Source organism: Phacochoerus africanus, chromosome 7 (genome assembly GCF_016906955.1).
Source record: "Phacochoerus africanus isolate WHEZ1 chromosome 7, ROS_Pafr_v1, whole genome shotgun sequence".
Classification (NCBI taxonomy): domain Eukaryota; kingdom Metazoa; phylum Chordata; class Mammalia; order Artiodactyla; family Suidae; genus Phacochoerus; species Phacochoerus africanus.
Genome location: NC_062550.1, coordinates 7,109,673 through 7,122,535, shown reverse-complemented (window position 1 = coordinate 7,122,535; position 12,863 = coordinate 7,109,673). Strand labels below are relative to the sequence as shown.

General features: G+C 60.9%; 1 protein-coding gene across 1 annotated transcript in view; it reads left to right on the top strand.

Moving 5' to 3' along the window:
• The window catches only part of ZC3H7B (zinc finger CCCH-type containing 7B), a 53,152-nt gene extending 42,967 nt beyond the window's left edge, over positions 1–10,185 (top strand). Inside the window, exons 16-23 of the mRNA XM_047786149.1 lie at positions 680–861; positions 1,784–1,869; positions 5,737–5,870; positions 6,029–6,134; positions 6,273–6,381; positions 6,538–6,671; positions 6,805–6,968; positions 7,298–10,185. Of these exons, the coding sequence (XP_047642105.1) occupies positions 680–861; positions 1,784–1,869; positions 5,737–5,870; positions 6,029–6,134; positions 6,273–6,381; positions 6,538–6,671; positions 6,805–6,968; positions 7,298–7,544 (1,162 nt within the window). The 3' untranslated portion in view covers positions 7,545–10,185. The remainder of the gene's footprint in view (positions 1–679; positions 862–1,783; positions 1,870–5,736; positions 5,871–6,028; positions 6,135–6,272; positions 6,382–6,537; positions 6,672–6,804; positions 6,969–7,297) is intronic.
• Positions 10,186–12,863: the final 2,678 nt, after the last annotated feature.

The window sequence follows — 12,863 nt, the reverse complement described above, 5'->3', positions numbered from 1 at the left end:
CCTGGAAGGGAGGGGTTACTGTTCTGATGCACAGCTGGGAAAGCTGAGGTTGGAAGGAGCCACATCCCTGATTGCCATCTAGTGCCCCTCACTGTCCGGACAAGGGCACGGGGCAGTGAGTGGGCGGGGCTGGCTGGGTCTGGCATTCCCCCCCCCAACCCCACCCCCGGGCTCCCTCTGACTCCTCTTGGTGACAGAGCCCAGGCCCTGGAGTTAGACAGCGTTGGGTCCAAATCCCAGCCTGACCCATGGTCTGTCGTGTCCTCTGGCCGCTGTGACCCTCGGGTTTCCTCATCTGTAAAGGTGTCTCAGGGGTGCTGCGAAGGTAACGAAAGCTCCCAGCCCAGAGGAGGCGCTCCACTACTTCTCCTCCAGGTGTAGGACCCGGTCTGGAGCCTCAAGCTGGGGAGCTGAGGGAGACGCCCCCTCTCCCAGCCTCACGGCAGCGGGGGTCCGGTGCCCTCCTGCTGCTGGCAGCTCCATCTTTGACCTGTCCCCAGGTTGAAGCCAGGGGAGGGGCACGCAGCTGGGACCCCCTCTCTTCCCTGTTGCTAATGGTTAAGATGATGGGAGGCCCCCAGGGAGGAGCCCCTCCCTTGGCTGCACGTGTCCCTGATGCCGGAATGAGGGCCCGCCCAGAATGGGGGCCGCGGACTGCATCGTGCCCCTGCCCCGCCAGGTGCCTGGTGCACATTGTCCGCTCCACGTCCCTCAAGTACTGCAAGGTCCGCCAGTTCCAGGAGCACTTCCAGTTCGACGTGTGCCGCCACGAGGTGCGCTACGGCTGCCTGCGGGAGGACAGCTGCCACTTCGCCCACAGCTTCATCGAGCTCAAAGTCTGGCTGCTGCAGCAGTACTCAGGTGAGGGGGCTGCCAAGGGCGGGATTCAGAGGACGCCCAGGGCCGATGGAGAGAGCCCTGGGAGGATGTGGCTCAGGCCAGGGTGGCAGCAGTGGAGGTGGTGGAAGTGATTGGATTCTGGGTGTGTGCTGATGGTGGAGCCAACAGGAGTTGCTGATGGACCAGATAGGAAACGAGACCCAGGACAGCGACACATCCACTCCCGTGGGGTCGGCGTGTTCTGAGAAGGGGAGGCTGCAGGTGGGGCAGGTTTGGGGATCCCCTCGCGGCTTGTGTGGGACGTGGGGAGTCTGAGCTGCCCATCAGACTTGTGTGGAGATGTCGAGCCGGTGGCCAGGCGGGTCTGGAAGTTTTCGGGAGAGGTCTGGGCTAGAGAGGTGTATTTGGGAATCATCTGTAAGGAAAAGGATGTCCAGCGCCGTGCCTGGCACAGAGTGAGCCCCGATGTGGCCGAGGTGGAGCAGTAGCCAGAGGACCAGGGTGGACGTGAAATCAGTTCCGAGAAAGGGATTAGAAGCCCAGAGGGGGCTGAGAGCAGGACAGACCTCCTGGAAGAGGCTGTGACCTGCGCGGGAAGGAGGGTCCAGGGTCAGCAGTCAGGCTGGGAGGGTCGGGGCCACCAGGCTCGGGTATTTACCCTTTTCTAAAGGGCAGTGAAGAGCCCTGGCCCCTCAGTGAGCCGGCAGGGCTGCCAAGCAGCGGTTAGGCTTGAGGCTCCCTGTGCGGGCCTGGAGCAGGGCTCCGTCCCCTGGTGAACAGCCAGGGGACCCAGTGGTTTCCCTGCTGCCCTCATCTCTCTGTGGCCTAACGGGGGAGTGGGGCTCCTCGGGCTGGGCCCAGGGTGGCACCAGTCCCTCGCGGGTCCCCTGCCTTCCTCCTCGCTGAGTTCCAGAGATGCCCATAACTGCTCCCCACTCCCCAGGCATGACCCACGAAGACATCGTCCAGGAATCCAAGAAGTACTGGCAGCAGATGGAGGCCCACGCAGGGAAGGCCAGCAGCAGCCTGGTAAGGGCCGGGGCGGGGGCCACTGGGGTGGAGTCAGCCCCTGTGAGCACCCCCATCGCTTCACTTGGACACAATTCACTTATCAGAAGATTGGGAGAATAGGACAAAGGATTTGTGGACACCCTTTTCTGGATTCCCCCGATGTTACTATTTTACTACTTGCCACACTCACTTTGTCCTGTGTGTGTGTGTGTGTGTGTACATACACACGTACATTTATTTACAGAAATACACACTTTTCTGAACCATTACAGTGTAAGTGGTAAACAGGATGCCCCTTTACCCCTAAATATGTCAGTGTGATTTCCCACAAATAAGGACACACTTAGGAGTTCCTGTTGTGGCTCAGCAGTTAATGAATCTGACTAGGATCCATGAGGATGCAGGTTCGATCCCTGGCCTCGCTCAGTGGGTTAAGGATCTGGCGTTGCCGTGAGCCGTGGTGTAGGTTGCAGACGCGGCCCGGATCCCGCGTTGCTGTGGCTGTGGCGGAGGCCGGCAGCTACAGCTCCAACTCGACCCCCAGCCTGGGAACCTCCATAGGCCATGGGTGCTCTTCCGTGGTAACCACAGCACGGTCAACATCAGGAGATTCTTGTTGGTGTCATTATCCAGATTGCAGGGAGGGGTACATTATTCACATTTGGTGACTGCTCCCCAGATCCCAGGCACACACTGCATTCTTTAATTGTGTCTTTACTCTTCTTTCAGCCAATCCAGAGCAGGCCCTCAGCCTGTCTTTGTCTTTGATGACACTGACGTTTTTGAAGAGCCAGTTGTTTTTTTTTGCTTTTTAGGGCCGCTCCCGCAGCACATGGAGGTTCCCAGGCCAGGGGTCTTATCTACAGCTGCCGGCCTACACCACAGCCACGGCAAGGCTAGATCCGAGCCGCGTCTGTGACCTACACCACGGCTCATGGCAACGCTGGGTCCTTAACCCACTCAGCGAGGCCAGGGATCGAACCTCCAGCCTCATGGTTCCCAGTTGGGTCCACTTCCTCTGCGCCACGGTGGGAACTCTAGAGCCAGCTGTTTGGCTAAAGGTCCGTCCTTCTGGGGTTGTCTGATCAGGTGGCACATCGTCCCTTTACCGGTGATAACGTGGTGGTGAGCAAAGGGGCCTCAGTTGTAAAGCTTCCCCCGCAGGGAAGTGCCATTTTCCCCCTTTGGAAGGCGAGGTCCTTTGAGAGCATGTGAACTTCCCGGTACCCCCCAGCCTCTTCACCCACTGCCCTGTCCCCTCGCAGCCCTCTTGACCCACACCCTGGTCCTGAGGACACAAGCTGGGGTGCCGGGGTGCTTGGAGGTGGGGAGACTGAGGCTCAGCAGATACTAGAGGCTTGCATGGGGTGCACGGAGCCCAGTAGGTCCTGGGTTCTCTGACGATGACTTGTATGCACCATCCCTGTCACCCTGTGGGTTCCTTATCCTTAAAAAGGGGACCCTAGTCCTGCCTGCCTTCTCCTGGGCAGGTGAGGGGCTCCCAGAAGCTGGCTAAGCTGCCGCTCACACTGGGCCCCCTTCCCTCCTGGTCCTCCCAGCCTCCCCAGGGTTAGGGATCATCGTAAAGGCAGATGACAGTGGGGACGGAGGGGTGGGCTCAGGGCCCGGGAGACGGCGCGGGTGAGGGGAGGCCTGGGCCTCCGTCCCCAAGGGATGACACACGAGGGATGACGTCCTCATGACATGCCAGGCCCACCCACTGATCACCCGGGGAGATGCCTGGGCCCCTGGCCACTCTCGTAGCCAGCCCGGGTGTGGCAGGGAGCCAGGGGGCAGGGCGGGCTGGCTGGTGGGGTGGCTCTGGGCCAGGCGGTCTGACAAGGCTGCCCAGCCCCCTTGGGCTTCCCTCCATCTCCGCGGCCCTGGTCCTTTCTCTTTCTCTCCCCTCTGCCTAGCTGCTCCCACCCTCTGTTCCTCCTGTTGGCTCCTTTTCCCCACCTGCCATGTGGAGCCCAGCTGGGAAACAGTGGGGCTCAGGCTGGACCTGCAGCGTCATCGTCTAAGAGAGACACTGAGCCTTCGCCATCTCCTACCCCCCTGTCCCCTTGTACCCTGCCCTGGGCTGTGGCCAGGGTCCCCAGGGACATTGCAGGCCTAGCTGCCCCGGGTGCCTTCATGGGCTGAAGACTCTCACTGCTCGGGGCCCCACCCCGCCCACCCAAGATGCCACTCTCGGGCCTGGCTCAGCCACGGGGCTTCAGTGCCAGGCCTGGCTGTGGCCTGGGCATGAGGCATCTTGCTTGTTTTCCATCAGAGGGTGGGGCAGTGGCAGTGTGAGGCTGCGGACGGGCTGCCAGGGTAGAAGCTGCTTGGGGCTGGTGCCCGTGGCACAGTGGCGCCATCCTACAGAGAAGCACGAGCACCTGCCTCCCGACGGGTCCCTGTCCTCAGGCCACATGCCCGTGGGTGGGCTGCTAACCCCTCTGAGCCTCTGCTTCTGTCAGATGGGAACGACCCCCTCCCGCCGGGGCTGCGGCAGGACGCTGTTGACACTGTGCGGTTGTGCACAGGAAGCTCAGTGACTGGTGTGGCTGTCCCTCAGGGCAGTGGCTAAGCCACGGCTTCCCTCCAGACCCCACTTACCTCACCCATGACGTGTGCCCTGTCACGCTTCCGTGAGAATCCAGTGGAACTTCTAGAAATCGATAGTGATGCAGATGAACCTCCTGCTTGCTCTAGCAGGGACCGTGTCCCAGTTACGAAGGCATGATTTTTCCTTGTTGTTGGGACATGTGTTATCCTGGGGCCGAGCCAGCCTGTGAGTCTCCCAGGGCCACGCCAGGGAGCCCTTCCTGCTCCGGACAGGCCCTGGCAAGATAGTGCCAGGGACGCAGGGGAGGACGAGGGGCAGGGTGAGCCCACATTGGAGGCTCCAGCTGATGGGAGGGACAGAGGTTGATCAGCAGGCTGGGTGAGGGGCTGCAGGCGGCAGGAGCCATGGCTGGGGGCACTTTTTCCACTTCTCACCTCCCACCCTGTCCCAGGCAGGGGTGCGGAAAAGGAGGCCCTCCTGCCTGCAAAGGAAAGGCTGAGGCAGGGGACGGAATGAACACAATGGGCCCTTCCAGAGTCCAGGGCTGTCCAGAAGTGTGTCCACCCCCTGAGGCGGGCTCCTCCACTCCCACCTTCCAGGCCCTCATAACGAGATGAGTCAACAAGAGGGTCAACAAGAGGTAGATCAGGTACTCTGGGGCTCATAGGCTGGGCAGTTGCCACTTAGGAGAGCTTCAGGGAGGCTTCCTGAAGGAGGTGATGCGTGAGCTGAGTTTTAAAAGTTTCTATGACAAGCCTGAGGAAGAATGAAGTAGGGGGCGTTCCCATTGTGGCTCAGTGGTAATGAACCCAACTAGGATCCATGTGGACGCGGGTTCGATCCCTGGCCTCGTTCAGTGGGTTGGGGATCTGGCATTGCTGTGAGCTGTGGTGTAGGTCGTAGATGCGGCTTGGATCCCATGTTGCTGTGGCTGTGGTGTAGGCCGGCGGCTGTAGCTCTGATTTGACCCCCAGCCTGGGAACCTCCATATCCTGCAGGTGCAGCCCTAAAATGCAAAAAGAAAAAAAGGGTGTTCCAGGCAGAAGGAACAGCACATGCAAAAGCAGGGAGGCGTGAGGTTGCATGCTGTGCCTAGGGACATGCCAGTAGCCAGATAAAGCAGAGGGCATGCCATCAGGAGTCGGAGCCCCTTCCAAGGCCTGGCTCCCACACTGAGAGACCATGAGGCCTGGCATTAGGGGGTCACTTGCCACCAGTAAGTGGTAATGGGCTGCCCATCCCAAGGCTCTGGGTGGCCCTAATGGTCCCAGCAGCCGCCTGTGCGACAGACAGCCTGGGCCTGTGGCTTCACTAGCTCCTCTTCCCCGCAGGGCGCCCCGAGGACCCACGGGCCTGGCACCTTTGACCTGCAGATGAAGTTTGTGTGTGGCCAGTGCTGGAGGAACGGGCAGGTGGTGGAGCCTGACAAGGACCTCAAGTACTGCAGCGCCAAGGCCCGGCACTGGTAAGCCTGGCGCCGGGCGGCGGCATGAGCAGCCCGTCCCCCGCCCCCCCCCCCCACCCGGCCCAGCGCCACGGAGGAGGGAGCGGGGCTCCCCACGAAGGACGCAGCCCCTGCTCTGTCCTGAGCCCTCCCCAACCAGCCCCTGCTCTGTCCTGCAGCTGGACCAAGGAGCGGCGGGTCCTCCTGGTGATGTCCAAGGCCAAGAGGAAGTGGGTGTCGGTGAGGCCCCTGCCGTCCATTCGCAACTTCCCGCAGCAATACGATGTGAGTGCCGGGTGGGCGCCGGGGGGCAGCGGGACCTCGGATGGGGGGGCGTGGGGCCCCAGGAGGGCTTGATCGCTGGCCGGGGCAGCGACACCGTCCAGCGGGACTCAGCAGGCTCCCTTCACGCCCGGCCCACAGCTCTGCATCCACGCGCAGAACGGCCGCAAGTGCCAGTATGTGGGGAACTGCTCGTTCGCGCACAGCCCGGAGGAGCGGGACATGTGGACATTCATGAAAGAGAACAAGAGTGAGTGCGCGGGGCGGGGCGGGGGCGGGGCCGCCGGCTCCCCCATCCCCTCGCCCCCCCCCCCCCCCCCCGGCCGCAGGGGCGTGGCCGGCGTCCTGGGACCGAGCGGATGGAGGATCCCCTCTCACCAGGGCTCCGTGCCCCTTTGCCCTCCAGTCCTGGACATGCAGCAGACCTATGACATGTGGCTGAAGAAACACAACCCAGGGAAGCCGGGGGAAGGGACGCCCATCGGTTCTCGGGAAGGGGAGAAGCAGATCCAGATGCCCACGGACTACGCCGACATCATGGTGACGCCCCACCCCCACCCCCCACCGCCTCCCGGGCCCTGGTTCCAGCCTGATCCAGAGGCCGTGGGGGGGCCCTCAGCCTCCCTGGGCAGAGGCGTGAGGGGCGAGCACCCATGGTGGCTGTGTTCCCCAGATGGGCTACCACTGCTGGCTCTGCGGCAAGAACAGCAACAGCAAGAAGCAGTGGCAGCAGCACATCCAGTCCGAGAAGCACAAGGAGAAGGTCTTCACGTCGGACAGCGACGCCAGTGGCTGGGCCTACCGCTTCCCCATGGGCGAGTTCCGGCTCTGCGACAGGTGCTGGGGGAGGACAGGGCCATGGGCGGGGCTGCGAAGCTGGAGGCCGGCTTGCTCTGGCTCCGCTGGGCCTGGCATGTCGCACAAGGGGTGGGATGGCCAGAAACAGCTGCTCCTGGATGTGGGGGTGGGATTGGATCGGAAGTGGTGAGCCCTGCTCTCCAGCCCCGGGTCAGATCCTCCCGGAGGCCCGGCCACGCCCGCTGTCACGAGGACAAGCTGCAGGAGGGAAGCTTGGCCCAGGGGAGGTGGAGCAGCCGGCCCAGGGTCCCGCAGCCCCTGGTGGAAAGCGTGCAGGGCTTGGGCAGTGAGCCTCCTGCTGCCCGCAGGCTTCAGAAGGGCAAGGCCTGCCCGGACGGGGACAAGTGCCGCTGCGCTCACGGGCAGGAGGAGCTCAACGAGTGGCTGGACCGGCGCGAGGTGCTGAAGCAGAAGCTGGCCAAGGCCCGCAAGGACATGCTTCTGTGTCCCCGGGATGACGACTTCGGCAAATACAACTTCCTGCTGCAAGAGGATGGGAACACCGCTGGTGCCACCCCAGAAGCCCCTGCTGCTGCCACCATCCCCGGGGAGTAGGCCAGGCCTTGGCCGTGGGTGAAGTCCTAGGATCAGGGGCAGGGGTGGGGGCAGAGGGCCTGATAGAAGGGCCAGGGCAGGCCAGGGCTGGGGGTGGGGGGCTCCCTCATCAGGCAGCCCCCAGCCCCCTGGGGCCCCGTCCATCCTCTCTGCCCCCCCCACCCCAGTGCATCCCCAGGTGCACGAGCTGCAGCCCCACTTGGTCCCAGGGGCCTCATCCCTGAAACCCTGGGCAGGTCCTCCCCTCCCCCACCCCCATCCCCCAGCGGCTCTCCTGGTTGCAGAGGGAGGGGCCTGGCTGACCCCTCCAGCTTCAGCCTACAGCTTTAACTTCTGTCTGCTCCTAAGGGGGCCCAATGCTCAGGACTGGGGAGCCTGGGGGTCCCCACGTGAATCTGCAGCAGGAGGGTCCTTCTCCCTGCCCCACCCGCATCCCACCCCCACCTCCCTGGGGGCAGATCAGGACACAACAGAGGGCAGAAGGCCCCAACTAGCTTTAAAATGCAGCCCCAGAATAGGACTGGGGACACTGTTCAGGTCACTTACCCTCTGGGCCTCAGTTTCCCCGCTGGTTGGAGGAGTGGGGGGCGTGGGGCAGCCCGATGGAGGAGCCAGGCTCTCCGATGGGCACTGAATGTAGTAGACAGAAGGTCGTCAGAGCCTTCAGAGACAACCCAGCCCAAAGCCCCACCTTGCAGATAGAAATACTGAGGCCTGAAAGGAGGAGTGATCTGCCCAGTGTCTCCAGCCCACAGCACGCTTGAGCTGGGATGCAAACTGTGGTCTGAAGACTCAGGGCCAGTTATCGGCTGGAGCCTCCAGGCTCTGGGCAGTGACAGTCCCCGAATCAGCGTGCAGCTGGGGTCCCAAGCAGCACCGCCCAGGGCTTGGTCATGTCAGCACCCTGTAGGGGGACAGTCCCCTCTAAGGATGGTCGTAAAGGATGTGGTAGCAAAGGTGGCTTCCCCAGGGCTGCTCAGGGAGGGGGCATAATGGGCGGGGCACCCATGGGCTCAGGTTCTGCGAGAGGTCCTGGGGGGGGGGGCACGTGGAGAGAAGGGAGACTCGCCTCTGGACACCATGGGCCACTCCAGGACGGGACATCGCCCCCCTCTCTCTGTCTCGGGGGACTCAGCAGTCCTCTTCCTTTCTCGCCAGAACCAGAATGCAATTATGACCGTCTGCTCCAGCCCCGCCCTGATCCCTGGCCCTGCCAGCTGCTTGGGACCCCAGCCGACCACCAGCCCCCACCCCACCCACCAAGCCCTCTCCCATCCCTCTCGTCTGCCCTGTCTGCGTGCACCCCCTCCTCTCCATCCCACCCCCGTGGGCAGACCCAGCCTCCCCTGGTTCCCTAGACATTCCAGAACACCCCACACCATTGGCACAAGGGGTGGGGCCCCCCAGAAGGAGCCAAGGACCAAGGCTGGAATCAGTGGGGAGGAGGGGGTGAGACAGAGAGAATGGAATACGCTTTATTTCTTCTCAAGCAAGAATTTCGAGTGTTCGAGGCCATGAGGATGGGCGCCTGGGGCCAAGAGACCCCTGTTCCTCTCGCCGCCACTGCCCACCCCTTTCCTGATAATCGTGGCATGCATCCTTTCCTCCCCCCCTCCCCCCAGCAGGCCAGCACTGCGGGAGCTCAGGTGCTGGTGGCGTGGCCGGAGGGGAGGAGAGACCCAAGGGGGGGGGCCGTGGCCGTGAATGTTGATGACACTTGTTTTCCCTGGTCTGTGCTGTTGCAGTCTGTCGTCACCAGCCTTGTTTTTAGTGTGTATATATGTCGCCCCCGTGATGCATATATACACAGGTATTAAATATATCGCTCTATATAATATTATATATGTGTGTGGTATCCAAGGAGTCACTTCTGATGAGGGTTTAAAGATAGAGAATTTGGCCAGAAAATGCAGCCATCCTGGCATAATGGAAGGCAAGATTTTCGGGGTCATCAGGCCACTTGCAAGGACTGAGGGACTGGAGCCAGGGCTCAGAGGTGATTCGGGCAGCAGGGGAGAAGCGGCCCCTGCCAGGGGCCCAGCTCTGCCTGAGAGCTTCTAGGCAGCCCCGGCCTACGGGGAGGGAGCACGAGGGCTCAGGGAAAGAACAGCACTGGGGTTTGTCTCCCAACCAAAGGAACAGGATTAGAATCCAGACTGGTGTTCTCCAGCCTGTCTTCCATGCAGGGGGCCCTTGGGATCTGGGGGCCTCCTGGCCTGGCCAGAGCTGGTCCCCCACAGGGCTGGAAGAGAGCCAGAGGCAGGCAGCCAATGGCAGTAGGGTGGGAACCAGGAGGACAATTGGAATGACGTGGGATGATTTCGGTTGTGACCCTGACCGAGAGGCTCAGGGAGGTGAATCGGGCCCAGCAGGCAGGGACAAGACAACATGGCGACTGTGGGGGATCGGGGGACAGCGCCCCTGATGTGATTGTCCCTTTGGGCTGGCGTGGAGAGGGATGCTGCATTTCTCAGATGGGCAGTAATCAATTTAATGGTCCTTTAAAAAATGTCTGTGTATTAAAAATTTAAGAATACCACACTTTAATATTAAATATTCATAAGGTCTAGTATCTTGATAATAATGTAGATGTTTTAATAACAATTTTTGTCCTTCTTAAAATAAAACGTAAAGAAACTTGCTTCGTTTAGCCTCTGTTCTAGAAAATAAATGTGTGCACTTGACCTCTGTCCCTGAGGTGTTGCTCCGCTTTCTCCCTGCTCAGCCCTCGTGCCTGGGGGCCTGGCTGCTCTTTACCTGTGGGGCAGAGCTAGCTGGCTGGCATGGGGACCGCCTCAGGGCAGGCATTCTGAGGGGCGAGGGGCAGAAGGTCTGTGTCCTTGTGTAAATAGGGCAGCCCAGCTGACCCTGGCTCAGGCAGAGTGGCCCCAGTGGCCACTCTTCGCGGGCTCTGGGCGGCCTGTCTGCTCACAGCCCTCCATGTGGGGCTCTCCCGCATAAGCCACATCTCCCTGCTTTTACTGGGTGCCCCCTCCAGGGTCCCGGGGGCTGTCTCTGTGCCCTTTCTGGGTGCAGCTTTTCCAGAAAGGTGAGGGGCTCTGACATGCTCTGGAATGTGACCCCAACTGCAGTGTGGACTCCTTTGGGCCTGAGGGAGATCCCAGTCACGTGGGTCCAGTGCCCCATCTTTAAAAGAAAAGAGTGTATTAGGAGTTCCCAGGTAGGGACATGGGTTAAGGGCCTGGTGTTGTCACTGCTGTGGTGCGAGTTCTGTCCCTGGCCTGGGCACTTCCACATGCCGCGGGCACGGCCAAAACAAGAGAAGAGAGTAAGCTAGATTAGGGAGCCTCAGTCCAGCACACCTGTGTCTGCTGGAGGTGCTTTTTCAAATCTCTTGGGTTGTGTGTGGTCACAGGTGATGAAGGGGGTCCTGGTGGGAGGGGCTGCCCGTGTTCAGGAGCAGCTCTCACCAGGCAGCTACACACCACAGGAGGCAGGGCTCCAAGGCCTGTGAATTCTCTGAGGACAGGGAATCATGAGGGCCAGGGATGCAGTAGGCGCTCAGCATGCTTGATAAATGGCCGGATGCATAACGGGCAGCCGACTTGATTGAACGCCTGTCTCCACAGCAACCCGCACCTTTGGTGTCCTCATCTTAGGACGAAGAGAGGTACTGGGAAGCTTCCAAAGACCCTGAGAAAGGAGACAAAAAAGATGGAGAATCCCTGGGCACTGGGCAGTCGGCAAGGTCCCTTCGGCACTGACATTCCAGGGTTCTTGGCAAAACAGGGGCGTGGCAAGGTCCAGCTCCCGACAGAAAAGGCAGCCCCATCCTCGGTCTGAAGAGGTCATGAGCCTGCATCAGCACCTCCCTTGAACTCAGAAGATCCAAGAATAAATAAGCAGGACTTCCATGAACCTAGTGGACTACCTTCTTAAGGTCTCCTAAATTCCCCCACATTCTCTTCTAGCCCCTTCTCAGCTCAGGTGGATAAGCATGAACTGAGCGCCTACCCCATTCCCCTGCTTTCCTTGATCCACAGTCTGCCAGGGGAGACAGTCCCCACGGAGGAGGGTAGGATGATGGGAAAGGCATGGTGGGAGGAGACACCAAGTGCCCAGAAGATACTTCATCCGGGCTGGGGAGCCAAGGAGGGCTTCCTGGAGGAGGTGAAACCGGATTTGAGGCTTAAAAAGATTGTGGCATCGTTGCCATCAATGTGCACTCACTGTTCTACATCTTGCCTTTTCTCTCAATTGTATTTCACACGTGCCTCTCCACGCCCCCATGCAACTTTCCTATTTACAGTCAGTGGCTGACACTTGATTCATCCAAGGGCCAGAGCCGCCCCCGGTTACTGAACATAGGCCCGCTTCTTTGCACCTGTGAGCAGGGGCTACTGTGAGCACCGCCACCGCCACCGTGGTGCCCCAGCTCCTCCTGCCCGCCTCTGGGGAAGCTGCTTCTGAGAGGCTGCCTGGGCAGGTGGATTGACTCAGGGACCTGCAGGCAGAGGTGGAGGTGGGGGCAGCTGTGCATCTCTAGAGAGGGCTCCAGAGGGCTCCGTCAGAACCGGCAGCCACAAACGGCCCCCACTAGGGGAGCCATCTACAGCAGGCCTCAGACCCCTGAGCCCAGAAACCCAGGGGGGACAGACAGTTCCAGCATGCCTGCCACACCGGGCCCCTCCAGATGGCGCGAGGCTCGTACGTGGCCCTCTCCCGACCTCTGCCCTCCCCAGCCGCTTAACCCAGCATCCTGCTGATGTAACCCCTGTGGGAACCACAGTGAGGCGCCGGTGGGACACCATGGCTACAGAGTGGGGGTGCCACGTGGACTGACTTTCCATGGCATGAGAATTCCCTCAGGGTAGGGGCTTGCCTGCCTGGGTGTGTTATTTAGCTTTGAATTCCTCACCCTAGGAGTGGTCTAGGCTGGTGCCAGGGATCCAGCAGGCACTCATTCCCAGTCTAAGAGGCTTGGCACACGGGAAGGGTCGGACAGGGACGAATTCCCGAGAATGAAGTGTCATGCTGCAGGTGGGTATATTTGAGACATGGGGGCTTCCTGTTGCTCTGTGGGCACCTCCCCACACCCCCTTTGTGGTGAGCCGATCTCACACACAGGTCTTCTTGGCCCAAGGAATGGTTAATGCACCAGCCCAGCCTCAGTCAGCCCCAGCCTGTGAGTCCCGGGTCAACCTGGGCAGCCTGCACACCAGGTCCTCTGCATCCTCCTCAAGCGGAGTCACAGAAGCAAAAGGCACTGGAAGGATAAATAGGGAATTCGATTTGGTGTGGGAAGGGGAATGGGAGGAGGGACATGGATGGAGATGACATTTCTAAAATACACCTTTA